This window comes from Psammomys obesus, unplaced genomic scaffold (assembly GCF_907164565.1).
Source record: "Psammomys obesus unplaced genomic scaffold, mPsaObe1.curated_primary_1811, whole genome shotgun sequence".
Taxonomy (NCBI): domain Eukaryota; kingdom Metazoa; phylum Chordata; class Mammalia; order Rodentia; family Muridae; genus Psammomys; species Psammomys obesus.
The window spans coordinates 1,688,316-1,715,783 of record NW_026596101.1 but is presented as its reverse complement, the minus strand read 5'-3'; the positions used below and the strand labels follow the sequence as shown (position 1 = coordinate 1,715,783).

At 46.4% G+C, this 27,468-nt stretch overlaps 1 protein-coding gene across 4 annotated transcripts in view; it reads right to left on the bottom strand.

Moving 5' to 3' along the window:
• Nucleotides 1-27,468, bottom strand: part of Srgap3 (SLIT-ROBO Rho GTPase activating protein 3) — a 225,779-nt gene that overhangs the window by 37,049 nt on the left and 161,262 nt on the right. For all 4 annotated transcript variants that reach the window (XM_055628653.1, XM_055628654.1, XM_055628655.1 and 1 more), the window contains exons 5-11: nt 18,778-18,963; nt 15,012-15,140; nt 13,474-13,695; nt 11,371-11,472; nt 9,138-9,335; nt 5,848-5,932; nt 1,431-1,458 (exon numbers count right to left, since the gene is read on the bottom strand). In XM_055628653.1, the coding sequence (XP_055484628.1) occupies nt 1,431-1,458; nt 5,848-5,932; nt 9,138-9,335; nt 11,371-11,472; nt 13,474-13,695; nt 15,012-15,140; nt 18,778-18,963 (950 nt within the window). The remainder of the gene's footprint in view (nt 1-1,430; nt 1,459-5,847; nt 5,933-9,137; nt 9,336-11,370; nt 11,473-13,473; nt 13,696-15,011; nt 15,141-18,777; nt 18,964-27,468) is intronic.

Genomic DNA, 27,468 nt, shown 5'->3' with positions numbered 1-27,468 from the left:
TATCTATCTATCTATCTATCTATCTATCTATCTATCTATCTATCTATATCCTGGGCTTTCCTGGATTGGGGGAGCCTGATACCTCACCAAGGAATACATTATGGCTCCCCTTGTCCTCCATTTCTGCTGGAGCAATCTCCTGCCTGCATTTTACAGACTAGGAGGCAGGGAGCCATGGACCAATTCATCCCATTTTGGTATAAAACAGGGCTTCTGTCTTCTTAGGACTATAATAACATTCTCTTACCAGGAAAGAAAAAAAAAAGGGGTTCTTCAAGAGTGACCTGCACATCTGCTATTCCACATATTGGAGGGTCCTTGCCTGTGAATCATCTTGATGTTTCCAAACTGCCTGGGTCTAGATGAAGAGCTGGATTCCTGGAAAGGCCTACATCTCCAGGTCCAACATACTTAAAACCCACAGCTTCCCAAGCCTTTGCCATGCCCATTCGCTTCCCCAGGAACAGGGAAGAGTTGAAGAGTTCAAGGGTCATCTCTGCTCTTGCCAAATAGAATGGCTTTTCAGGAGTCTGATCCTTTGGGAAGAATTGGTTTGGAAGGAAAGAACGTCATTGGGTCACGAAGAACTCCCTTCCCTCAAGTGGGGTTAAAAAAAAAAGTAGCTCCCAATTGCCACACATGATAGAGGGCAGACCTCTGGGCCACTGATAGATTTGTGTTGAAGACTCAAGACACCAGGGCTGTGCTGGCTGCTTAGGCATCTAAAGCCTATGAAAGGCTGAAAACTGCTGAGTGAAAGTGTTCACTGGCTCTGGTGTGCTCAGGGAAAGCACAAAGGGAGATGCGGAAGGAGCTAAAAGGAAGCATGAGTTGCTTATATTACTGGCCTAGCCAGGCCATCCATGTTCCCACTGAACTTCAAGCCAAAATATGATGGGCAGTGCAGGGGGTGGAGGGTAACCTGGGCACACATCCATGTGTATGCAGCATGCGCGTGGCCATCTGTGCACAGCCAACCCCAAAGCCTTAGCAACTGAGGACCCAGGCTGGAACTGGACAACCTATAGGGCAGTTTGGGTAGCAGCCATGTAACAGATCCAAGAGAAGGAAACAGCCGCTCTACAGCCTGTGGCCTCTGCTAGTGCCTTTAGTCACCCTGTAATCAACTACCCTCCCCCTGGACAGGACATGTCCCACTGCCCCACAGCCGCTAGGAAAGCTCCCTCCCTGTGGCCAGCCGGCAGGAAAGTGGCTTTGCCAGTCTAAAGCAAGAACAAGCGATGAAGCCTCAGTAGCCACTGCACCCTCCCTCATCGCCCCAAAGCCCCCAAAGGTGACAACTATCCAGTTTTCTTAGTTCCAAACAGACTATCTTCACCCTACACATCCACCCGTCCACCCACCCACCCACCCACCACTCTCAAACTTCAGGCAGCCAGGACAAGGGCACAAGATTCCCCAGCTCTCACCTGGTTGTGCCGCACTCTGCTCTCTCTCCTGGGGAAAGAAAACAAAATTTCATGTTGATGCTTAATTGACTTTGGTTGTTGTTTTCACCAGACAACTTTCTTTCACTTAACAACATCACTATCAGAAAGATCCCATGTGCCCCTCTACAGTTATTCTTTCTTCCTGCCTCAGGCATCTGCTAATCTCTGTCTCTGCAGGAATCACTCTCCTGAATTTGGCTTCTTTAGCTTACTATAATTTGTCTGAAGTTCATTTATATAGCATTATTCAGTAGTTCATTTATTTTTATGGTTGAATAATAGTCCATTGTGTGGACAGACCAGTTTCCTTACACTTGTGAATAACTACCTGTCATGTAACAGTTCCCTGGAGTTTGAAACATTCCATCCCTGAGGGAAACTCCATAAGCAGGAAGGTAAACAACTCAACATAGCCTCAGAAAGTCCCTGAAACTTAACAGATTCACTAGGCCCTTCGCCGCCAGAGTAAACATAAAAGTTGAGAGTCCCTTTAAGACTGGAAGCCAAGCTGCGAAGAAGACTTAGTTAAGACCATACCAGCGGCCTAGAAGAAGCAGAAACCAGCAGAAAAAGACTGAGGTACCTAGATAGGACACTCCAACTTGTTGAGTTGCCTGCACACTGTGCAGTGTGCTCCGGGTTCCCAGCTTTTGAGCTGTCACCAGAGCTGGGATGGGCCTTGGTGAGGCAGCTGTCTTTGCGTTATTTCTGCTCATGTAAGTGACCCCTCACCCATAATAACTTTAAGTAACCCCAAGAAAGTTCACTGGTTTAGACTTTGGTGGTACCCATACTGCGGCCTGCCATGGTTTCTGTACATGGGGTGAGTCACACAAGGCAGCCCTCCAAGGATCTCATGCTTTGTCCCCTAAAATTCACTTCCCCTGTCCTCAAACGATACCTAAGTCTTCAACATTTCTGTAAGTAAACCACCACCTAGCCACTTCAGTTGAAAGTCAGAGAAAGACCCTTCAAAGCTCTCTTTCCTTCTTAATGTCAGTGGCCCAATGCCCTCCATTTTGCCCGCGTTCCACCATCTCTAGCTGAGTCATTTGCTATTAAGCTGAATTCCCATTTCACTATAACATATTCACAATTCAGCAGCCAAAAAAAAAAAAGCTTTAAACAGAATATGTCTGATCTTCTTGCTTTCTAGAGCCCCCTGTCACATGTGGAATAGAATACACGCCTCACACTGTGCATTCATAAGCTCTTCAAGGCTCCAGGGGACCCTTCAAACTACTGTTACATATACATAGACTCTTTCCTCCCCTGGCCATGAAGCATCTGTCACAGGTTTCCTCTGCTAGGTCCCCAAGTTGGCGTTTGTTTGCTGGGCTTGTCTTGCCCCTGGCACTTGCAGGGCCGGCTCTTGCTAGCCTTTTGTATCTCAGCTGCAAAGGACCCAAAAAGAGAGCTTCGTCCATCTGAAGTAGATAAAGGTCTCCTTAGAGTTCCTCTGTTTCCCTTCTTTCTACGTACACTTATCATCAGCACTGTCTTTGATTATAGCTTCATTTGTTTACTGCCAGCCTGCTGTCATTAAAAAGCACTGTGTTCTATGAGAGAATCATCTCTTCACCTGCAGAGGTGGTGAAGAACAGGGTCTCATGTAGCCCAGGCTGGCCTCAGTCTCACTTTGTAGCTGAGACCAACCTGAGCCTCCTGATCCTCCTATGCTCACCTTCAAGGTACTGGGATTACAGGTGTGCACCACCATGTCTGTTCTTAAAGCTGTTAAAGGGAACACCATGATGGTGTAAACACATCTCCCAAACTGTCCTTATAAAAGTGGCGCACATAAAACTATAGACAGCATGTAATACTTGGAATTGATAAGTGATTGTCTATTATTTAATGCTAGAGGACATACTTTCTAAACCTAAAAAGGTGGGTTTGGGCTGGGCATGGTGACACACACCTTTAATCCTAGCACTCACGGGACAGAGGCAGGTGGATCTCTGTGACGCAAGTATAGTCTACAAAGCAAGTCTAGCATAGCCAAGGCTGTTACACAGAGAAACCTTGTCTTGAAAAACAAAACAAAACAAAACAAAAAAATGACCTGGAAGGATTTGTGCTTCTTCTACCTGGCTGGTTCCTTGAGTCACTATCAAAGAGGTGCTTTGAAGAAATGGAGGCACATGACACCATAAAAAACCAAAACAAACAAAATCCCCCAAAACAACAACAACAAATACCCCCACTTGAATCCTTCTGAATATTCTCTGGAGAGCATCTCTCTCTCTCTCTCTCTCAATGTTCATTTCATCCCTCTCAACATGAAATAGCCCTGATGGCAGGGGAGGGCCGGGATTGGCAGGGGAGGGCCGGGGATGAGGCGTACCCACACACTCTGAGTGAAGTGGAGGAGAGGTGGCTCCAGGGTCAAATTTTAGAAGAATGGGCCTGGGATGGTCGTACATGCCTTTAATGCCAGCATGAAGGAGGCACAGTAGGTGGATCTCTGTGAGTTCAAGGCCAGGCTGGTCTCCACAGCAAGCACCAGGCCAGCCAGAGCTACAAAGTGAGATCCTTTCTCAACAAAAACAAAAATTTAGAAGAGTGGATTTGTTAAGGTTGTGAGCTCTGTCTGCCCTGCTCAGCTCAAATTCTCCTGGTTGCTTCACTCAATGCCCTAATAATTCACAACATGCATTTATTAGGTCATAAATATGCAAAGTGAACAGCATTTTGGTGTAAACTTACTCAGCTTGTCTTTTTCAGTAATTCAGTGCTTTATTAATGTTATTTTATAATTGTGTATCAGAGGCAGACATGGTTAACAGGCTTTGTAGTCCAACACTGGGGCAGCAGAGGCAAGAGAATTAAGAATTCAAGGTTACCCTGGAATTCAAGGTTACATATCAAGTTTGAGGCCAGCCTGGGCTACATAAGATCCCATCTCAAAAAAAGTATTGATATTCAATAATTCTAACGTACCATATTAATATGTTAATAGAGAGGAACTGAGGATAGGCCCTATGAAAACTCCATTATTTTTCAACTTTTATGTAAATTAAAACCCATTTTAAATAAAACATTCATTTAGAAAAAGAAAAGCTTCCCTAGAACTAACCATCTTCCAAGATCTGTCCCTACTGTCAAAAGCATACTGGGCTTTTCTCTGTGTGATTTTTCTGGAAAACACACAGTGGGTTTCTAGGTGGTTCTTAGCTACTCTTCCATTTCTGAAGAACATTTTCCTAGAGCTATTCTTGCCAAACATCTCAAACGCTGAAAGGAGACTTCAGAGGTCACACCTCAGAGTGAGGCATGGTTGATAAAACCCAGAAGACCAAGTAGACGAGGAACCACACAGAGCAAACATGACGATCACAATAAGGCCAGGCAGACAAAGGCAATAATAGGTTAACACTCAGAGGGGAACAGAGAAGAGAAGCCCTTCTATCCCATAGACCCAGGATCCAACAAGTACTTAAAAAAAAAAAAAAAAAGTACTTGTGCTTCTAAACTTAGGAAATGAAATTTCAAAACACTAGTGGTCACCTAGTCACATGGACCCACCCCCCTCAACACTGGCCTAACATTGAGGTGTCTGAATGGGCAGAACTAAACAGATAAAGGAAAAGCTCACTGCAGCTCACTCCACACATTCAAACCTAGCACTGTGCAGACCTGAGGCCGGAGAATTATAAAGTTGAAAACGCACTGGTCTATATAGTCAGAACCTAGGCAAGCAGAGAGAAGGCGGGGTGGGAGTAAGAGGGTGGGGAGTGAGGGGTGTGTGTGTGAAGGGAATCAAATAAGTGATTGCTAAGGGCAGAGAATTGAGGAAATGACTTTGTAAAGGACTTTTTGAGCTAATGGAAATGCTTTATATCCCAAGCTGGGTGATGTTTCCACATGGGGATTTGAAGACAGCAGGAATAAGCTTGAAGTTTTAAGTCACAGGTGTTCCCAGCCTGGCTAAGCAAACTAAGGGAGAAGAGGATGTAGGATAGGGTCAGGAAAACAGGCAGGGGACCTCCTGTGCTTTTGGAATACCTAGAGTCTTACTCTAATACTACTGAGGTTTCAAACCTAACTTCCTGGTCTCGTAAGAACTAAACCACGTATGTATTTTTCTTCTCTGGACCTAGGACCTTGGTGAGGTCCTCCAATAGTTCCTCTCACATGTGCTGAGAGACCCTGGTTTCTGTGTCCTTCGAGTCCTACCTCCTACCTATTGGGACCCATCCACCACTAGGCCTTGCCATTTCTTGCAGCCATACAGGACCCATCTCAGCCCCTGTACCAAGGTGGTTTTCCCAACCTGTCTAGTGAAGGCACCTCAGGTCTTTCTGTGCCCAGTGCTGTATGTCCAGAGCTGAGGGAGCTCAGCAGCTCTGGGCCATACAGCAGTCCCTGTTGGGCTCTTTACCATCCCACTCACCTTCACCCAGTGTCTGCTTAAGCAGGTCATGCTTGGCTTGCAGCTTGGTGATGAGGTTGCTGCCGTTCACATATTCTTTAAATTTCTGTAAGACACATGGGCATAAGAGGAAGTTAAATCCACACAGCCAAGTGATGACAGGGTTTTTGACTCTAAAATTCACCTCCCTGGCAGGGAAACCAAAGAGATATCCAGCAATTCAGGGACTGGGCATGCAGACTTCGAGCTCTTTTAAGTGGCTGTCTAATTCTTGGTGGTGGTGGGGTATTCCCAGGCCTTGTAGTTTGGTTTGGGTACACAAGAGGCAGGAGACTATGGCAGCAGTGGAGGTTGCTTCTAGAATGAGGACAGTGGGCAGCACCAGTGGATGGGCCCCTTTGGTCACCAAAGCTCCACTACACTTCCAGGAGCAGAGCAATAAGAAAGAGAGCAGAGGCCCTACAGCTGAGGCCAAGAGCTGTCAGAGCAGAGCCAAAGACAGCCTTTCTTCCAAATGAGGAAGATTTGTGCAGGCCACTGAGAAACCCTCTGATAGAAGCCTTCTTCCATCTTCACTGCACTGGGGGTCATGATTTTCTGGGTGGCTGAGATAAGGAGAGGTGTGCAGAAAGTGCTTTGTCCCAAGTGCCACAGAAAGTCAAGAGTGGGGCCAGGATGAGTTCTGGCTCCCTTCTAGGTCACTGTCCTTGCCAAATTTGGTGTGCTGGGGAACAGTGACAAGGGATGTAATACCATCCGGAAGAGCAACACGGCTGATTACACACACACACACACACACACACACACACACACACACACACACACCACTTGCCTGGGCCTCAACCACATCTCCATACAGGTACCAGCTTCCTGTTCCGCCCCCTATCACACTGCACCAGGATGCAGCCCAGTCACTGATCAACACAGCAAGCAAACGCCAGCCTCGCTAAGATCTTGGAGGGCTAATGGAAAAGCATGATCATACTTGTTCTAATGAAGCAGAAGCTCTGAGCTGGGCTCCCTGCTGCGCTGGAGCAGAGCTCTGACTAATTCTAGACCCCCATTAGCTCTGAGGTAAGCTGAGTGGACTTAGGCTGTCTCTCTAAATGTGTGGCGTCGGACCAGCAACCTCATCACCAGTTGGGAAGACTGTCTGCTTTACGACACCTCAAATCCGACCCTTCATTTTTCACTGGGGAGGAATCACAGGGGCCTTTAAGTTTCCATATTTCAGAGCCCTGATGAGGAGGATAGGAGATGAAGTCCTTGAATTTTAACTGAGTGTCCTGGCCCTGGCAATGCACTCCTTTACTTCAGTCAGTAAATACTGACTTACAGGTCATGCAGGCTTCTAACTATAGCATCCTCTGATTTTTATCACATGTCTTAAGAATTCATAAAAGCCAGAGATAAGGTGCACAGATAGATGGTAGAGGTTGCCTGAAGCTGTATTCCAGCCTCCACAAACATGTGTATACATACATATATCAATATGCACACATATCAATATGTACAAACATATTAATACACACACACACACACACACACACACACACAAAACCATAACATCATCTTTCCTTGGCCAAAGACACTAGATTTCTTTAAATACAGGCAGGCTGGGCCCCTTCCTCTTCTGCTGCTATCCAGACTTTGTTCTGCCACTAGTGACTTTCTCTCCTTATCCCCATATGCACTCCCTGCTCCCTGGAGACAATCACCTCTCTTAGTCCTCTAACAGACGTGGTAGGTGCCAGGAGTCGTGAAGACTAGCTTTGTTTTCTTTCTTGACAAGGTCAAAGAATAGCAATGGAAGAAATGAGGTATGTGCCAGCTACTGGATGGCAGCAGGATCTTGATTAAGGCTTACCACAGTATAAAGTTGGAGGCTGGACTGGATTAATGTCTAACAGATTCTATGAACATAATCCAGTCAATATCAGCCCAGCTTTGTGTCTCTAGTGACTTGGTCATCAGACTGGTGTAGCCCTTAGATTTTTGTTTTAGTGACCTTTAAGGTACTGGAGGCCATGCTCCCTGAATCTGAACATCATACAAGATCTGAAAAGAGCATGGGGGTCGAGCAATTGGATGAGGATGCAGACAGTTAAGGCCTGTGACATGAATTCATCAAGAGGCTAGAGCTCGGTGGAGACCTACCTAAGTTGTAGCCTATGGGACCTTTAAGAGGGGAGTCAGCTGATATCACCCCAGCGTAAAAACAAAACAAGCGCAGGGTGTGGTGGCGCATGTCTGTAGTGAGTTTTGCTTTAGACATTTAGAGATTGCCAGGAGCTACTAGGGTGTTGAGGTTACACGGAACCAAAGCTTGTGAGGTAGGGATGGAAGAGTCAGGGTGATCAGCCTGAAGAAAGGAAACCCAGCTCTCTGCAGCCAGGGAGACTGTCAGGCAGCATCAGCTTCACTATGCTCACCAAAGAAAAAGCATCGAGACCAATGGCCAGGAATCCTAGGGTGGTAGACTTCCTGAAGATAACAAAGGAAAGCTCCATATCCCCTGCCAGCTACACTCAAGCACAAGGGCTATTTGAGTGAAAGAGAGCTTGTCACCCTGGGCATTTGAACAGAGTCCCCATGAGCTTTTCATGGGATGTGTACCAGATGGAAGATAAGTCCTTTATAGCCCTAGTCTCCATGTTCAATAAGCCCAACTTGAACAAAAATCTGAATTTCCCTCCCTGCTTCCTCCTGACCCCTGGCCAAACTGAAGGTCCATAACGAGGATTTTATAGGTGGGGCTAGCAATTCGTGAATAACTTGTCTAGTCACCATTTTACGTCAGCAATGCATACACAGAACTCTAGGTGCTTACTTGACTCCTTCACCCTGTGCCACTAACCCAGAGGTTCTCAATCTGTGGGTCATGACCTTTGGGGATCATATGTCATATATCCTGCACGTCAGATATTTGCATTATGATTCATAACAGTAGTAAAATTACAGTTGTGAAGTAGCAACGAAATAATTTTATGGTTGGCGTTCACCGCAACATGAGGAACTGTGTATTAAAAGGTGGCAGCATTAGGAAGGCTGGGAACCACTGCTCTAACCCAACTGACTAACACCCTCTCTTTGCTTCCTTCCGAAAGCATCAGAGACCATCACTCAAGATCAATGCCAATACAACCCACTTTCCTTGCTTCAGAAAACCAAGGCAGGCAACTTAATGTTAAAAGCACATGTGATTTATGTTGTATTATTTTGCTGGCTCTCTCCCGTCCATTCAAGCTGCTTCCAAAGCCACAGACAGGGGGTCAACAGATAGTGGGCTCTGGGTCTCAGATGCCACTTACCGTAAAATAAAACATTTCTGTTTCCTGCTGATTGGCTCTCCTTTTGGCGATGTTGATTTTGCTCATGTAGGTCTCAGAAGCAGCTGACTTTATGGACTCTGTAGATCGGCTGTGTTGGAAGGCGTCAGAGACATCGAAGTCTTCCACAGTCAGCATGTCCTGTAAGGTCTGCATGGTGGCGTCCAGGGTTTTCCTCACCTGGGGAGAAACAGCATATCTGCAAACACCCTTTATTCTCATATTGCCTCTGACACCACTAAGTCCTTTTCCCGACAGTCACTTTGTTTTTTGAGTTAATGTCTATAGAAGGAAAGCAGGACAAGATGGTTGCTCTTATTATACTGACATAGACAGTGAGGTGAAATGGTCATTGGTCCAACACCAAATAGCTGGCAGGCTGAGATGCCATACTGCCCAGTCTAAGGCCTTTTATTGCACTGCTTCTGTCTGAGGGACCTTGGGGGACATCCTGAGGAAACGAGCCAAATTTCTAGGCTTCTCTCTTTGGTCTGATTAGATAGCCTAAAGGAGGCTCCTCCTGGCGAAGGGGGGTGTCACTTGAGCATGGAAATCAACAGAAATTCTCTTGTGTTTTCTCTCATTTAGGGAGGAAGGGGGCATCTGATGGTGAGGAGTGATCTGCTGGGAGACAGGACCTTGGGTAAGTTAGCTCGCTGCCACATGACTTAGTTAGAACATCAGCTTCCACCTTGGCATCCAGTGAAATCATACACATACAGAGGCTACAAAAGTAGGGCTTGAGGACCCCGGCCTCACAGAAGCCCTAGGATGAGTGGGGTCTCAGTGGCAGACTCTATATCCCAGAGTAGGTCAGTCCAAAAGGGGTCACTGGCCCCCCCCCAAAAAAAATCTGATTCCATTTATTATAAGATCATTGTCGCTCAAAGTCTCTCTCATTGCTCCTCAGCTGAAATGTCACCTCCTAATGTCTTACCCTAGCTAGCCTAGCACATGCCACTCATAGCCTATTGTTCTCCCATACGCAGTCACCCATCAGTCTTCATATTTTAATTTCTGGTGTTTTCTTGTCAAAAAGAGGAAGAACTAAGAGGTTGTGTTCCTTTGATTTAGTCTCTATCTAGAATAATGTTTAGTATGTATTATATGAATAAATATTACATAAACAAATACTTGTTGAATGAATGAATGAGTGAATAAGTCAAAATCAGTTCTCTTTCTAACACACACTGATGGAAGCTGATTCACGGATAAGTGTATCCAAGCCCATCCATAGCCCACAGAGAGGGTTGCATGCCTTAGACTCCTCCCGGTGGCCCTGATTTCCATTTAAAGTTCATTAATGTCATTACACATGTGAACCCTTTAAATCCTTTGGCGGGGAGGGAGAAGACAGAAGATATTGGAAAGAAAGAAAGCGTTTGGCCTACCTCCTATCTCTGTCTTGACAGGTTTAAAAACAAGCTGGTTTATCTTCTTCCGACCTTCCTGGGCCTGCTTTGATTTGCATCACCTCAGCTCTGTCCAAGCTCTGCACAACTGTCCCTGCTGTCCAGGATAGCCTTCATGACATCTGAAGACAGTGGCCATGCCTTCTCACCTCCCACCATGACTGTGCCTCATGAGGATAAGCTTGTCACTGCACATATTATGGGGTCCTTTCTTCAGGGTCTAGGGTTGACTGACGTCCCTCCTCCAAGTGGGGTGTTTAGGTGTTAGTTGGACACTGCCTACCTGGCTTCAGTCCATGTCAGAACGAAGCCACCCAATGTGATACTGCGCCACTTGGCAATATGAAAGGAAACTGGGCTGGTAAGACTGACCCATATCCTGGGGTTTAAAATCCACAATATATTTAGGGTGGTCTGGGCTACCTATTTCATTCTGTAATTTTTAAACACTAACTCTGACTTCTGATGACAACAGCAGAAACTTGCAGAGAATGAGGCAGGAAAGCACAGAGTCAATAGTAACCACCAATCATTCTATAGTTGAGATGGAGCCAAGGTTCACATTTTGAAAGATTTTCCCAAGCATTCTATGCCTGGAAATCTGCAACCATTCTAAACATAGAATCCCCGCTTCCACTTGTTTGCCTTTCGCCCGAGATCTTGTAAGCATCTTTCAGTCCCTAAATACTCAGGTGGGTTGTGTGGTTGTCCAGTCTCCCACCATCACTTCCTGTATAGTCCAGGGCATGAGACTCCCCAGCACAAGCCCCAGCGAACTAGCCCCAGGGCAGTGGATCACTCACCTCTTCATTCTCAATCTTGAGAGTGGCCAGCCTGGACTGCAGCTGGTGGTACCGCATAAGCAGCTCTGTCTGGACGGGCTGCTGTGCACTGACCTGGCATACCTGCAGAAAGTAATTCTGTTATTGCAGCCGCGTGGATCCAGAGTGAGGGCAATCATTAACATTCCATCCAGAGCCCGACACAGGTCCAGCAAGGCTGAGTGACCTGCCCTGGGTCACTTATGTTGGGCACAGCAAAGTTGGTACCAGATGGGAATCAGGGTCCTCTTACTCTAGAGCCTACTTTCTTGTTGTCACCAGCATGGCTTCCCAGTCACAATCTTCTACATTTGCACGGTAATTGTAGGCTTAAAAAGACCTTTAATATAATCTTGGCAAGCCACGCTAATTAATTGCAAGGCAGGAAGTTATGGAATGAAAGCAACTGCTTAAACAGCTAGTAGCAAATACCACGAATCAGGAGCAGTTAACAAGCTCCTGTCACCACAGGAGTGCATAAGATGCATCAGAGAGACAACTGTGACAATCACACCGTTGGTCCTCTGCGTCCACCTGTTTCATGTCCACAAATTCAGCTAACCAAGGTGGGGGGGGAACACCTCTGGACTGAACATAGACAGGCATGTTTTTCTTCTCATAATCCCCTAAACAATACAGTAGTACATCAACCATGCACAACATTCGCATAGTGTTAGGTATGCAAAGTCATGCAGAGATGGTTTCAAGTATGCAGGATAATGTGCACAGGTTCTTTGTGAGCTTTTTTTTTTTTTTTTTTTTTTAAAGAAGGTGCTTTAGTACCCTTGGATTGAACATTCCCAGTGTCCTGGAAGCTATCACCCACAGATAGCAAGAGCAGTTGTGTTATTCTTCCAGAATCTTCTATTCCAAAGCTGTCACTACTGGTGGGTTTGTTTGTTTTTCTCTCTAGACCTCAGCAAGGGTCAGGACAGCACAAACATGGAAAACAAGTCAGTTGTCTGGTGTGTCAAAGGCTCCCAGTACTGGATGGGCTATCAGATTAGGGCTCTAAGGCCCAAGGAAATAGACTGTTTCTAGGCAGACTGGAGCATGCTTGACGTCTCCTAAACACACTTAAGAGAGGCCTAAGGAAAGCCAGGGTCCTGCAATTCTGTAGATGGGGGACGTTAGCCAAGACAAGGAAATTCTCTGAAGAAACTCATGAATTAAGGGCTGACCTTAGGCCTCTGCAGTAAATAAACAGCATATGTACTTGGGCTTTTTTTCTTCTCCCACAATGCACTAGCAGCATTGAAGAGAATGGAAGTAGTAGCTATGATGTTAACACACCCTACTGCCAAATTTGAGGCATGAAAAACTCATTCTCAAAGTCAGGTACAAATGGCATTTGGAGGTGAGCCTGTTGGGAAGTGATTTGGATTAAAAGAGGTACCGAGGGTAAGGCAGCCATGATGGTGGCTTTATCAGAAGTAGAAAACAGACAGACCTGAGCTACAATGCTTGCTCCGCCTTGCCATGTTGAATGATGTCATGCCATTTTGCAGCAGGTTGGCCTTCAGGAGATGCCAAGCAGATACCGGCAGACACTGGCACCATGCTTTTAGACTTCCTAGCTGCCCTGTCTGCAAGCTGAAGAAGCCTGCAGTTCAGTGGTTCACCTTCCTAATGCTGTGAGGCTTTAACATATCTCTTCATGTTGTGGTGACTCCCAACGATAAAATTATTTTTGAGAGAAAGACTCTTTTTTGTTTGTTTATTTTTTTGAGACAGGGTTTCTTTGTGTAGCCTCGGGTGTCCTGGACTTGATTTGTAGACTAGGATGGCCTCAAACTCACAGCGAACTGCCTGCCTCCACCTCCGAGAGTCCTGGGATCAAAGGTGTGCGCCACCACACCCAAGTCAAACATTTATTTTTGTTGCTATTTCATAACAGAAATTTTGTGTTGTTGAATTGTAAAATAAATAGCTGATATGCACGACGGTCTTAGGTCATCCCTGTGAAAGAGCTGGTCAACCTCCAAAGGGGTTGTGACCTACAGGTTGGGAACCACTACTCCATTCTTATTCAGGTTTAGGTATTTTCATATGCGAATGGCAGCTGGACTCACACAGCAAGCGTACCTCATCCCCCATGTGGGGCTGGAACTCAAACTTGAGTGGTGGGCAGAAGACCTGGCTGCACATGTCCATGACCGTGTGCTTGTCGCTCCGGGAGTCCAGGTTGTCCACTGCATTCTCGATGACATCCAGGCCCTCGTGGCGAGAGGTTTCCAGGTTATATTCTGCTGAGAGGTAGGTCCGAAAGGTGCGGGCCAGGCTGGCATGAAAGCCCAAATCACAGCACTTTGGGAGAGGTGAGGACAGAAGGGGACGTGTGAGATCTGGGTGGTAACTTATGGTCACAGTCCATCCCACAGCCATATTAATGCCCCCCAGAGGGAGCTGAGAGCTGAAATTTGGGTACCAACAGAATTTCTTTCAGCTCCCCAGGCTCACCACAGTCTTTCATTTCCGACCTTTCTCCATGCATGCTCTTTGCCTAGAACGTCCTCCATTTGCCAGTTAACTTATAGGCCAGTTCCTCCTAGAAGCCCTACTTGATGTTCTGTGTACCGAGTTTTGGTCAGACATCCACATGCCCCACCTCCCTCACTGTGACCCTTGCTGCTTGGCACTGTAAGTGTCTCCTAACATGCCGTAGGCAGGTGTGTTGCACAGGGCTTGCCTGCTCTTGTCCACCACTGAGCCCTAAGTCCTAGTCCACAGTAGGTGCTCAATAAGTATTTGGCAAGTGAACAGACCAAAGGGCTAAAAGCTGAAAGTTGAGAGTGAGGAAAGAGGAGGGGGTGGCTTTATACCATTGAAAGGCCCAGCAGACTGCGGCTTCCCCTCCTCCATGCTTTGGCTCCCAGAATAGGATATACAGTGTTAGAGGAAAAGAATCCAGCAACCAGTACCGAATACACTAAGCACCTACAGGAGCAGATCTCCCACTTATCATGAAAGGGAAGACAGAGAAACAGTCCCAGCTCTCAGACTCAGTCTCCCATCACCGCCACTCACAATGTCCTTCTTTAAGCCTGGTGCTCTTCAGGGAGCCCTCCACAGCCAGCTAGCTCCCACAGTCAATGTTCAGCTCTTCAGTGAGCAAACTTCCCCACAGCAAGCAATTCTGCACCATTCTGCCTCTCCAGTGACTTTCTCATGGTGTACACCTGGCTACCTGGACCCAGGAGTTCTGAATGAATCGCCCCTCCATCCCATGCCAGCAGCCTCTAAGAGTGTGAACTGTACACAGTTCTACCCTGTATCCTCATACCTAGCAGAGACCCTGGTGAAGGCAAGAGGACTTTGGAGGTTGGTATTGTATATCTAACTAAGCAAGCTGTTGGGGGAGGGGTTCTATCCATGGAAAGTGTGACCATGAATTAGCTCATACCTCAGCCCAAACACTTCCAGCCCTTCCCTTTTAGCAAGGTTAAAAAGCTCGGCTAGCCCATATGTCGGCTGAAGACCACGGCCAGTCCCATCTCCCCACCAGCTCATGAGATGCATCAGCCTGGATATGTTCACACCTAGCCCCAGACTTGCTCTAGCTGGTGAGATGCTGTGGCCTGCATGTAGCCCTCACCCAGCCCCAGGACACCCAGGTTGCTCACATCAATGAGATCAGAGACATCATGGATGTAATATTTGCTGATAGCTGCATTGGTGGCTGCCAGATTCAGCAGGTAGTCATTGCGGGCCTTCGTGCACTTGAGTTTGTTCTCAGAATACTTGGCCTGCCTCTGGAGGGAGGAGAGAGACATTAGTGCCCAGCCAGCCAGCGGGAGGATTTATGATCTCCATGTGAAACCATCTGACAGTGAGTCCCACCTCCCAGCTATGGGATGCTTCTGTGCCAAGGGAGTGCTGTTGGACCCTGAACTCAGCAATACTCTTCATTTGTCACACAGCACCCCTTCCATTGGTATCTACCAGAGGGGAGCAGATAAGGAGCCCCACCTGCAGTACCCTTCATGGGCTTCCAGTGCTTTCAATGGCACAGCAGTCTTCTAAGAGTTGGCTTCCGGCCAGCACTCCAGCCCCATCTCTCTGTATACTCCCCTTCTCTCACCCAACCTCTTTTGTCCATCCTCCTTGGCCTTGTCTGATCTGCATCCTTTGCATCTCTTCTCCTCTCCCCTTGCTCTGTTTTGTGCTTTCAGAAGCTCTTTATTTGATGATTAGTATCCCAACAAGAAAGTGAACTGGGCAGTAGATCTGTTGCACCCAAAACCAGCCAACTAAGGCAAGTTCTGGGTCATTTTTAAGAAAAGGGAAAAAGGAGGAAAGAGAGAAGTAGAAAAGAAGGGTCTGAATGAAAGCAGGAGTAGGGCAGAGCACCCAGAATTTTGGCAAAGCAGATTTTATTCAGGGCCAGCCCAGAAGAGACAAGAAAGAGTAGGCACAATGGACAAACTGCTCCTGCCCCTTTCAGACTGATGAGTCTTGGTGCTGGGTCTCTTTAAAAAACACCCATGCTTTCTTTCTTCAGCTAGCTGCTCTTTCTCATTCCTCATGCCACATGAGATCTTGCTTTGCAGTATACCAACCCACTGCCAGCCTTGTAATTCTCCTCAGTCATCTCCTCTGACTTGTTCCTAGGCCCTCTTACTCTGGGACCATTCAGCATATGTCTCCTGGAACTCACATCCCGTGCCAGCCAGACTGCAGAGAGTCTGGACACTCTGACCCTATCTAGGGACCCATCATGACCTTGAGACTGTTTTCTTGGATTGACTTCATTTTATAATTGAAGAGGACAGTCATGGCATCTTAGCTGAACTCATCTATTTATAGGTGAGGAAATGAGAGCTGAAAAAAAAAGTGGCTTGTCCGGAAGCCAAGTGGCTAATTAGCATATGACTACACTAGGAATGAGCCTCTAAAATCCCAGCCAGTATCTTTCCACCCAGGCTTTCCCTCTAGAGAGAAACCTTGTACCAATAAGCAGTCACTTGTCATACTCCTTTCTCAGACCCGGAATACCAACAAACGACTTCCTGTGTCCATTGGTGTGTCTATTCTGGACATTTTACATAAGTTATAATTATGGCCTCTTGTGTCTGGTTTCTCTTAGCATAATGTCTTTGGTGTTCATCGACATTGTGGCGTACATCAGGACTTCACTCCTCTTCATGACTGAGTTATGTTCATTAGTAGTTGACCATTCAAGTTGTTTTCATCTTTTGGCTACCATGAATATTACTACTGTGAGCATCCACATACAAGTCTTGTACAAACATATTTTCGTGCTTCTGGGGCAGCCACGCAGGAGAGGCACTACGGAGTCACAAGGTAGCCTGTTCTGCATGTATCCAATATCTAAAGAGCAGCTAGATGGCTTCCCACAGTGACAGAACTGCTCACATACACAACCTACACCTTACAGCAGTGCAAGATTTCCCTGTTTCCACAGCCTCATCCATGCTTCTTTCTGCCAGCCTTTTTATCTTGGTCCTTGTAGTGGCTGTGAGGCCCTATTGTGCTGTTGTTTTTTGTTTGTACTTCCTTTATCCTTAATAATGCTGAGCAGATTGCTCTGTATGCATGGACCACCTAGAGAGGTTCTTAAGAATCGTCGTCAGTTCAGAGGCTGGAGAGATGGCTCAGAATTTAAGAGCACTGGTTGCTCTTCTAGAGGATCCAAGTTTGATCCCAGCACCCACATGGTAGTTCACAACTGTCTATAATTCCAGTTCCAGGGGATCTGAACCTTCTTCTAGTCACTGAGGGCACTAGGTATATAAGTGGGGCATTTGTATACATGCTGACAAAACACCCATAGACATAAATAAGAAAAGAAATGCCTATTCAAATTCCTTGCCCATTTTGGTATTAAGTCTTTGCCTAGATTTTGGGTTTTCCTCACTTTCAAAAATTATAACAGGACACCACACACACACACACACACACACACACACACACACACACACACACTTTTATGTGCTTCCCAGATCACCCACATTCCACTGGGTTTTGTTTTCACCCAGTCTATAATGTCTAGAGCTAAGGATCCTATAGAATTAGACCCATAGACGAGCAGATATACATCTGACGCAGTGGCTGGCAGATAGAAGAGCTCCACGAATGTTTCCTGCTAGTGGGGAAGAGATGAACATAGAGAATTCAGTAAGAAGATGATAGCCTTTGAAGAAGAAAGGAGAGTTAGAAGCCACAGATGAGTCCTGCCCTTCAAAACTCCCTGGCCATAGCAGACACCCTGAACTGATCTCAGCACCTTTCAGCTAAGCCTGATAAAGCTTCAGAACCCTCAACAGAGCACTCTGGGCAGCCACTATTAATTTATCAGCGCCAACATGAGCAACGAGACTTATTTATCAGATTTGAAAACTGAAGCTCAGGGAGAAGTGTTAACGTAGCATTTAAAACCCCAGCTGGGCGGCCAGCCGGGGAGAGGGCTCAGTGGGTAAAGTGGGAGCTGGGTATGCAGAAGGACTGGTTTGGAGCCCTAGCACCCATGTGAAAATTGAACTCAGGGTTGTAACCCCAGAGTTGGGGGAGGGGTGGAGCTAGGAGACTCCTGGGGGCTTGATGGTTGGCCAGTGACAGCTTCAGAAACAGGCCCTGTTGCAAAGACTAAGGTAGAGAGCAACGGAGGAAGGAAGATACTCGGATGTCAACCTCCGGTCTGTGTCCACAGACAAGTGAGGGGCACACCTGCATAGAAATGTGCACACACTTGCACCCCAACATATACAAGCAAACAAACAAACAAACAAACCCCAGGCTCCAAAGCTTGAGCTCTCTCCACCACGCCCACAAAAAGGCCTTGTAGCACCCATTCTGAAGCTCTGTCTTTGATGTGGCCACAACAACTTCACAACAGGCCCATGACAGCTTTAAATGTTAACCTGACAACCTAGAATTACTTGATGAAAAGAATTCTGGAAAAGAGTCTCGATGAGGAATTGTCTACACTCAGATGGACTCTGAGCATGCCTGTAGGAGATTGTCTTAGTTGAGTGAAGTGGGATGGGAAAACCAACCCTGAGTGTGGGTGACACCATTTCTTTGGCTGGGTCCTGAACTTTGTTAAATGAGTAAAGCTGGCTTACCATGAGCAAGCAAGCAATCGAATGAGCGTGTGTTCATTCTTTCTCTGCGCTTGCCTGTGGATGTGATATGTCGAGCCACTTTCAGTGCCTGCCCCCTGGGTGACCCTGTTGTCATATACTGTAAACCTGAACGTGTGAGTGAAGGTAAGCTCTTTCTCCCTAAGTGGCTTTCTGTCAGAGTAGTTCACAGCAGCACAAATGGAGCTAAGGCAGGGCCCTTTATCTTTCATGCATAGGGGAAGGCAAGTCAGTAGCAGAGCACACGGCTCTCCTCGTCGTGCCTTGCCCCATTTCTCCCACTCACCTTCTCCTTCATCTTCTCAATCTTCTTCACAGAGCTGCGGCGCTGGGGCCTGTCCTCATGCCGGAGCAGGTTCATGCTGAGGTCTCCTGACTTGTTGAACTGTTTCTCCTCCTGCTTCTCAGCCTCCTTCAGCTTGCTTTCTGCACTGATGCTCTCTGCGTGGTACATGTGGTATGTTTTCATAACCTGGCGACACATGCGTACAAGAAACCAATAGCCTGTTATGGCTCAGCATGGTACATCCTGTGGTTCTGGGCTCCACCCCAAGGTCCACATAACTGTCTTCCTTCCCATCACACTTTCACCTTAATTTCTTTACCTTTGCACAGATTTCCCTGGAAATGAAGGTGCTCCTCAGGTGTGCCGGCTCTGTCATGAGTGACATCATCATCATCACCCTCCTCTTTGTTATCATCATCACATCACTGAGGCTCTACTAAGTGTCAAGCATGAGCTAGTAAACAGAAAATTTAAGAAGAGCCACTACAGCCCACAGGTGAGCTGGGCCCATGTTGGCTATCCTCTATAGTCCTACTAGCTGTGACCCTTGTATCCTTCCTCATCTCTAGCCCCAAGTCAGGGGAAGAGCCCTTAAAATGGGCTCTGCAAGTAGCCCTGTTACATAAGCTAATAGATACTTTGTGGTCCCTGGAATACACTCAACCTTGGCAATACAAAGAATTTCAACAAAGCAAATTGTACTCTGCTACTCAGCTTCTATAACAAAACAGGATATGATTCTAACAGGGGAAATTCTGAGTCTGAAGTTTCATCCTGAAACATTTCCAAACTTGCAAAGTGTCCTATGAATGAGACACACAGTCAGCGCTTCCACTCAGATCTTGACGGAGACTCTTCTCTGAAGCCCACCACATGGCTTACTTGCAGTTTCCCCCATAGCTGCAAATGCCCACTGCTCACTGAACTCACCCCGCTTCAGTAGGCCAGTTCCAGTAAACTCTTTGCAAACCCCATGCCCAGAAAGTATTGTGCGTGTTTGACATCTAGTGGTCGGAACACATGACTGCAGCTTTTCAGGTGAGCAAAGAAGTCATGTTCCCGCCGGTCTGTAGGCCATGGTTGATAACAAGAGCATGCAGCCAAGAGCTGGACATACCTATTGCAGACTTCTTGGGGTTCCTAATTTCCCCTTTGGTGCTCCCCCGTCCCTCTATGCTCAGAGGCACTCTGCTCTGTGGCTTTGCTGTCACGTTGCTGCTGCTGCTTGTATCTAGACACAAACCTGTCTTGGATTCAGTGATGACTGCTACATTGACTTTTCTACTTCAGCTTTCAAGGTCTGCTTACCTCAGCAGCAACCTATCACCCGCACTGGGCAGTTCATAGGGACGGAGGAGGCATTTCTATATGTGTCTAGATCAGCAGTTCTCAAGCTGTGGGTCACAACTCCTTTGGAGTCAGACAACCCTGTCACGGGGATCACATATCAGCTATCCTGCATATTGGACATTTGCATTACGGTTCATAACAGTAGCAAAATTACAGTTAGGAAGCAGCAATGAAATAATTTTATGGTTGGGGTCACCACAACATGAGGAACTGTACTACAGACAGGGCCACAGCACTGGGAAGGTGGAGAACCACTGCGCTAGATCTTCTGTTCAAACACCCGCACATGCATCCGTCTAACTGTGCCAGGGCTGAGTCCCAGCTGCGTGTTCCCACTTCCCATGTTTTCCTCTGCCTCAGTTTCTTCCCCCACCCCCACTATTACCTCATGTTTTTTTCACTCACTCCTCTTGAGCCACACAATGTTCCTCCTGTGCCCTACAAGCCAAAATTCCCAGAATCCTTCTTGGACTCTTCTAAAATTCCCATGCATAAATAGAGCCCTGAGAACCCGGGACCCAATTGCTTGTGATCCCATTGACTGCGAGTCCCAAAGATTACAGTGAGTTCAGTTGCACAGGGTGACACAGCAGACAGCTGCCACCAAGGAGTGTATTTGGAGGCCTCTCTGAAATGAGTTTATTTATACCAGAACCCTCAATTGTTGCCTTTATTTAATTACAGTTATCCTTTGGCATTCATGAAGGGTTGGTTCTCAGACCGCCCCACGGATTCCAAAATCTGCAAATGCTCAAGTCTCTTATATAAACAGTGCCATAACTTCACAAAGTCTCAGTATGTGCTTCTGTATACTTTAAGTCATCTCTAGGTCACTTACAGTATTTAATAGAATGTAAATGTTATTATGTAAGGAGACGCGCTATACTATTCTGAGAATAATTATGGAGAAAGTCTGTTCATGCTCAGTATAGACATTTTTTTTTCTGAATATTTCCACAGATACAGAACTGACAGATACCCAGAGCCAACTGGACCTGAAACACAGATGGCAGCAGGGAAAGACTTCACTTCAATAACCTAGAAGAGTCTGCTTAATGTTGCCAACTGAGACATGCTGAGTTGTATTTAAACGTACCTGGTACTTCAAAGTTTACAAACACCTTTCTATTATCTGCTTCTATTGAAGGAGCATTTCAAACCATCCTTAGCACACTATTGGAGGCAATTAAAATAGCAATGGCAAACTGAGCGTGGTGCATGCCTGTAAGCCCAGCACTCAGGGAGGCAGGGGCAAGAAGATCTCTTGAGTTTGAGGCCAGCTTGGTCTACAAAGCTAGTCCAGGACAGCCAAGGCTTCACAGAGAAACCCTGTCTTGAAAAACCAAAAACCAAAAACCAAACCAACCAACCAAACAAACAAAAAAAACCCAGCAGGGGCAGTTAAGGTTTATTGAGCATCTTCTACATGCTGAGCCTTGATCTAAGCACTGCATACATCACACTATTTCTCACCTCCCCCAAAAAAGAGAAAGGTACTTTTTTTTATCTCTGATTATAGGTGAGGACCTAAAAACACTTCCATCAGCTTCCTTGAGGTCAAAAACACTAGTACCACTGGAGTTAAGGTTCAAAGACCCCACTGTGGGGTCTAAAGGGCAAATGGTAGCAGCTCCCTCTACCTACAGCTTTCTCTACCATGCAAAGGGATGACAGGATCCTCAGGCTCATGGGGCTTCAGAAGAACTTAGAATCTCAACCGTTGTACAGCATACTAGGCGTCTATGGAGAGGATGTGTCTTCATGCCCTCCTGGTGATGCTCAGACAGGGGGAGGTAAAGGCACTTTATAAACAGGAGATGCAAAGTGATTGGCCATCAGCAGCTGTACACTAGGGTAGGGCATATGTGTACGTGTGGTCCAGAGGCCTCCAACCCACTTGATACCCAGCATGGGGTTCTATGGAACAACCTCGGAGGAACACGCAAGTTGGGACACTATCCCTGGATTCCTGTGTTCTCAGAATGTAAAGGCCAGGAGGTCCTGTAAAAATCTTGATGTATTAATTTCTCACTCAAAGAAACTGAGACCGGCGGCTGGGTCTTTTGACCCCTGGACCTGGCCTTTTCTGGTAATCATGCTGTCTTTTGCCATATCCACATGCCTTTCACAGATTTCCAAATGTCCAGATCCTGAAGGAAGGAAGTGGTGGAAATTCTTCAGACTCTATTTAAATACAAATGACTCTTATTTAAATCAGAGAACTTGGAAGTCAACAGCATCCATAAGGAGACATACTTTATAGGGCATCAAGAGGATCAGCTGCCAGGAAACATCTTCTCAAAGATGCAGTCTAGTTGTACTTTGATCCCCAGGTAGGGCCAACACCAGGTACAGTGACCTCTGCCTGCAGCATTTGAGTGTGAGTGAACTCCTGGGATGAGCCACTACAAAGACATCCAAGAAAGAAAAGAAGTTCCACAATTTGTTTGATCACCCACTGAAGTGACTTATGATCGATATAGTACTTGATCTCTGTTTTCATTTGCTCATTTTCATGTCTCTAGACTATCTTGTCCTGACTAGAATGCAAAATCCGAGATAGGACCTTGCCTCTTTCCCTTTATAGACAGATTGCCATCAGGTGTCACTGTATATCTGTATGCATGTGTGAATGTGTAAATGGGTAGATCAGATGAATATGGTTGAATGAATGGGTAGAAGGAAAGGTGAGTGGAAGGATAATGGGTGGGAAGTGGAAGGGAAAAGGATGAACGAGAGAGGAAAGAAGGAAAATGAAGAATATACAGTTAGTTCTACTGCCTTTGATCTGATGACATCATTTGGCGATAAGGAGAAGCTGTACCTGAGTCATTAGATATTTCTTATGTTCCTGGTACTACATTAGGTTATATACAATGACCTACTGCAGGTTATAAGACATATAGAGTCTAACAGAATGTACACAGTGGTTGAGATATGAACAATTTTACGAGCTACTATTGCAGGGTGTAGTCAGAGCTGTGATGTGGGATTATGGGCACTACAGAAAGGCTTCCTGGGTAGTGATAGCTACACCAAGCCTTGAAGAAAGAGTTGCTGCTGTCTATGAACAAGGTGGGGGCCGGGGAGGCATGCATTGGTGTTCTAGACAAAGAATCACTAGCCCAGGAGCAGCAGGTGCTGAACAGGGCTGAGAAAGAGCTGATGCATAGAAAAATATCAGGTGACTGGTCATCAAAGCCACTGCCTTATCCTCCCCCTCCTCCCCCTGCTATCCCCTCGGTGGACATCTGTTGTTTTTCTCTGCCTAGGATCATCTAGTCCTCCTCTAGGAACAGTTTCCTGATTTTGAGGAAACCCCCAAAATTCCCCTCTATTATTCTCAGTCCATGGAGTTCATGGGAAACTGACATGACCTCCAATACTAACAGTGGCCATGAAACCCAGGCCTGGCCAATTGGTAAACATAATTTCAATCTGGTCATGATTGTGGGGGCTAATGATCTAAGTCAGACCAATTAGATGCTACCCTGGGGACCTTATTTGAAATACTGAGAGTGGCACTGTGGTATCAGGAGGAGGGTAGGAAGTCAAGGGGAGGCAAACTTGATAGGAGAAGCTCACACAGGAAAACAAAACCAAAAGAAGAAGCTAGATGCCAGTTAGGAAGGAAGGAAGGATAAATGGGTAGAGATGGATTCCCAGTGAATGAGTAGATTACATATGGATGGATGGATGGATGGATGGATGGATGGATGGATGGGTGGATGGGTAGAAAAGAGAAAATAAGGAAGTAGAGAAAGAAAGAAGAAAGGAAGGAGGACTGAGGCAAAGTTCTCCTGCCTTAGAGCTAGTGAGTATATTGGAGGGGGGAAGGAAGGCTACCACTTCACAGTGATTAAATATTTATCAAGCAGCTTTGTTACAGGATTATACCTGATGTCCTCAAAATATTATAGTATAGATGGCAGAGAGAGCCTCTGCCCTCAAAGTACACACTGTACTGGTGAGATGGACCATGAAATGATAGGCAAGTCCCTGGATCCAGATTCGCCTGAGCCACCAACAGATGGTCATGTTCACATAATTGGTGCTGCGGTGTGAATGGGTCCTCCAAAGTTCAGGCGTTAGAACCTTAGCTCCTGATGTAGTCAGGAGCTGAGAGCCGATTACTGTGGCTATTGCTGGAGTAGGTTGGTTACTGCAAGTGTGAATTTGTTATAAACCAGATTCAGGTTCCTCTTGCTGTCTGTAGTGGCTCTTTCTTGGCCTCCTGTTTTCTGCCACAGATAGCACAGCAATGAGAGCACTTACTAGGTGCCAATGCCATGCTCAGGGACCTCCCGGATCCCATAACCTCACACCAAATTAGCATGTACTTTTAAATAAATCACCTAGTCTCAGACACTTAGTTACAGCACCACAAAACACTGAAACGCTGTCTGCAGTTGATTCCTGTCCCTTAACAATAAATGAGTCCCCAAAGATTTCCTCCCCTTCTAGGTCCCAACTACCCACATCAGTCAGGATCCCAAGTGACCAAGCTTAGGGAAGAATAATGCTGACTGGCCGAGCAGCAGGTTCCGCCCACACACCAGCAGCTGCCTCCCCTCTGTTTCTTGTTGCTGCTGCCCCTCCCCCTCCTGCTCTGTCAAATGCCATCTCATTTCTATCGACTCTCTGATGCTTCAAGATTTCATCAGGCAACCTCACTTCTCACATTCCCTCACACCGTGTCAGATCCCCACAGAGGAGTTCTCTTCAGTGTCTAGCTACATTTCATCATCCACACACAGAGAAGCAGCAAGCTGCGCATCCATAGCCAAACAAGCATCAAACAGGGCAGCAGGAAGAGGTGAGAAGGCCACCCAGAGAGAAACCTCACCTCAGATGAACACGCGCCCACGCCCCACCCCAGCTAGCAGATGGTGACCTGGCAGAGCTACATCACTCTGAGTCTAGATCCACTCACCAAATGCTCCCTCGTGGACAGCGTGGCATGAAGGCAGAAATGCAAACAAACAAACACAAATCTCCAAACGCCCAAACTCCAGTCTTTTCCTTTCATGGAATGGAATGACCAAGAATCCAGTCTAGTTGACGAGGCAGGGTCAGGACTTCCCCACACGTGATGGAGAAATTGTTTATTAAACAAGATAATTCCCAGTGTCCCTAGTGTGCTATGAACCCCCAGTCAATGCTCTCAGGACCTTTTTGGTGCACTTGGGAAAGCCACCATCTGACACTGATGCATCTTTAATGCTAGTCTCTGGCTGCAGCCACCCAGCAACGGTGTGAGGCTGACTTCTGTGGCAGTTACAGAACGCTTCTTGGACACCAGGTTAAATTCTGCTGCCCACATGCTCTCTTCCAAAGACTGCCCATGGAAGTCCAGTCTGCCCTCTGTACCTAGGTTTCCACCTTCCCATGATCAACCCACTGCCGATCAAACACATTCAGAAACTGTTTGCACTCCTACTCAACACGGACAGATGTTTTCCTTGTTGCTATCCCCTAAAGAATAGAACACGACAACTGTTTGTGTAGTGTATACGTTACACTGGGCATCATACATAAGCAAGAGGATTTGAAAGTTATGGAGGTGTGTGTAGGTTCTATGCAAATATTATGGTTTTTATTCTATAAGGAATTAAATGTTCTTAGATTTTGGCATCTGTGGGGGTCCTGGAACCAATCCCCTGTAATTACTCAGGGACAACTCTATTTGCCATATATTTATACAACCAGTTACTATATTTCCTTCAGAAGCTCATGGGTAGGTGCTTGAGCCTAGGGACTCTGTCATAGGGTCAGCCACTCCCCAGCTGGGTGACTCTGAGCTGACTACCTGACCCCTCAATGCCTCAGATCAACTGTCCACCATAATATTATGGTAATGACGCTTCCTCCTTCCAAAGATCGTGGTGAGAACAAAAGTGAGTCAGTACTTCAGAGGCATTCAGACCAGCACCAGATGCGGAAGGAGAAAAAGCCATGACTGCGGGAAGAGGCAGCGGGCAGGGGCAGCAGCCCCCACTCACGGGTACTGGGTGTGGGAGGCATCTTGGACATGTGCACTGTCTTGAAAAATTTAGCCCTGGAAGGAGACGCCAGTAACGAGACACTGTAACCTAGTGACTGAGATGGTGTGGCAGGGGGAGAGCCAGGGAATGCAATGGAAGACTTCCTGCTATGCCTCTTTCTGGAATCAGTTTAGTTATTGCTGGCTTTTTGTTGTTTATGAAGAATCTATATTGCCAATTTCAAAACTTAAAAAAAAAGAAGCCTGTTTTTTTTTTTTTTCATTTGTATGTGTGGTGTGCATGTATGTATATACATATTTGCATGTGGAAGCCTGAGGTCGATATTAGCAATCATCCTCCCTCACTACTCCATTTAGTCAATGAGGCAAGGACTCTTAATCAAACCCAGAGCTCTCTGGTAGAGCTAGTCTTGCTAGCGAGCTTGCTCTGGTGATCCTGTTTCCACCTTCTGACACTGGTATAAACAGGTGGGTCACCACATTCACCCAAGCATTACATTACTCTGATACTCAAGCTTGCATAGCAAGCACTTAACCACTGAGCCGTTCCCCCCCCTCCCCAGGACCCAACACACACACACTTTTTAAAAGTGAATGTCTTCCAGGGAAGGCTGCCATGTGTGTGACAGACAGCTGGCCTGGAGGAGGGGAGGAAAGAGAAGGTGGTGGCACTTTCTCAAGCACAACATTCTCAGGGCTCAAGCTGGCCCAGTGGCTAGGGAGACTGGAGGAGAGAGAACAGATACAGAGCCGTGCAGGAAAAACACATAGCTTTGTTCTTCTACAAAGACACACTAACGCTCACCAGGCTCTGAGATATCCTCTGTAGACGTTGAGCTCCTCATCCATCTCTAGATGAAGACCTGGAACTAACCATGTGTTCCTGGGAAGAGCAATCAGGGGCTCTCCTGACAGGGCTTTAGACAGGGCCTCTAAAGTCTGTGTTTTTGCCAGTGCATTGACTGCTTTTCTACTAATTAATTAGGATGGGGAGAATTTAAAAAAAAAGAGAGAGAGAAGGGGGCTAGATTTGGACAATTTAGAGAAAAGTATTAAGTGAACTAGAGGCTCTAATAGCAAGTAAAAACTATGAGAGTTGTATTTAAATGTCATTCTAGAAGATAGAAGGTGCTCTCTGGCCGGCCAGCCTAGCCTCCTTGGTGAGTTCCAGGCTAGTGAAAGAGTCTGTATTTTTTTTTTTAAAAAGGTGGATGGTGCCCGAGGATTAATACCAGAGGTTGTTTTCTGGCCCCTATGTGTGTACACGCACGTGTGCATGCACATACACATGTACCGTCACACAAACACAAACACACACACACACATATATACACAAG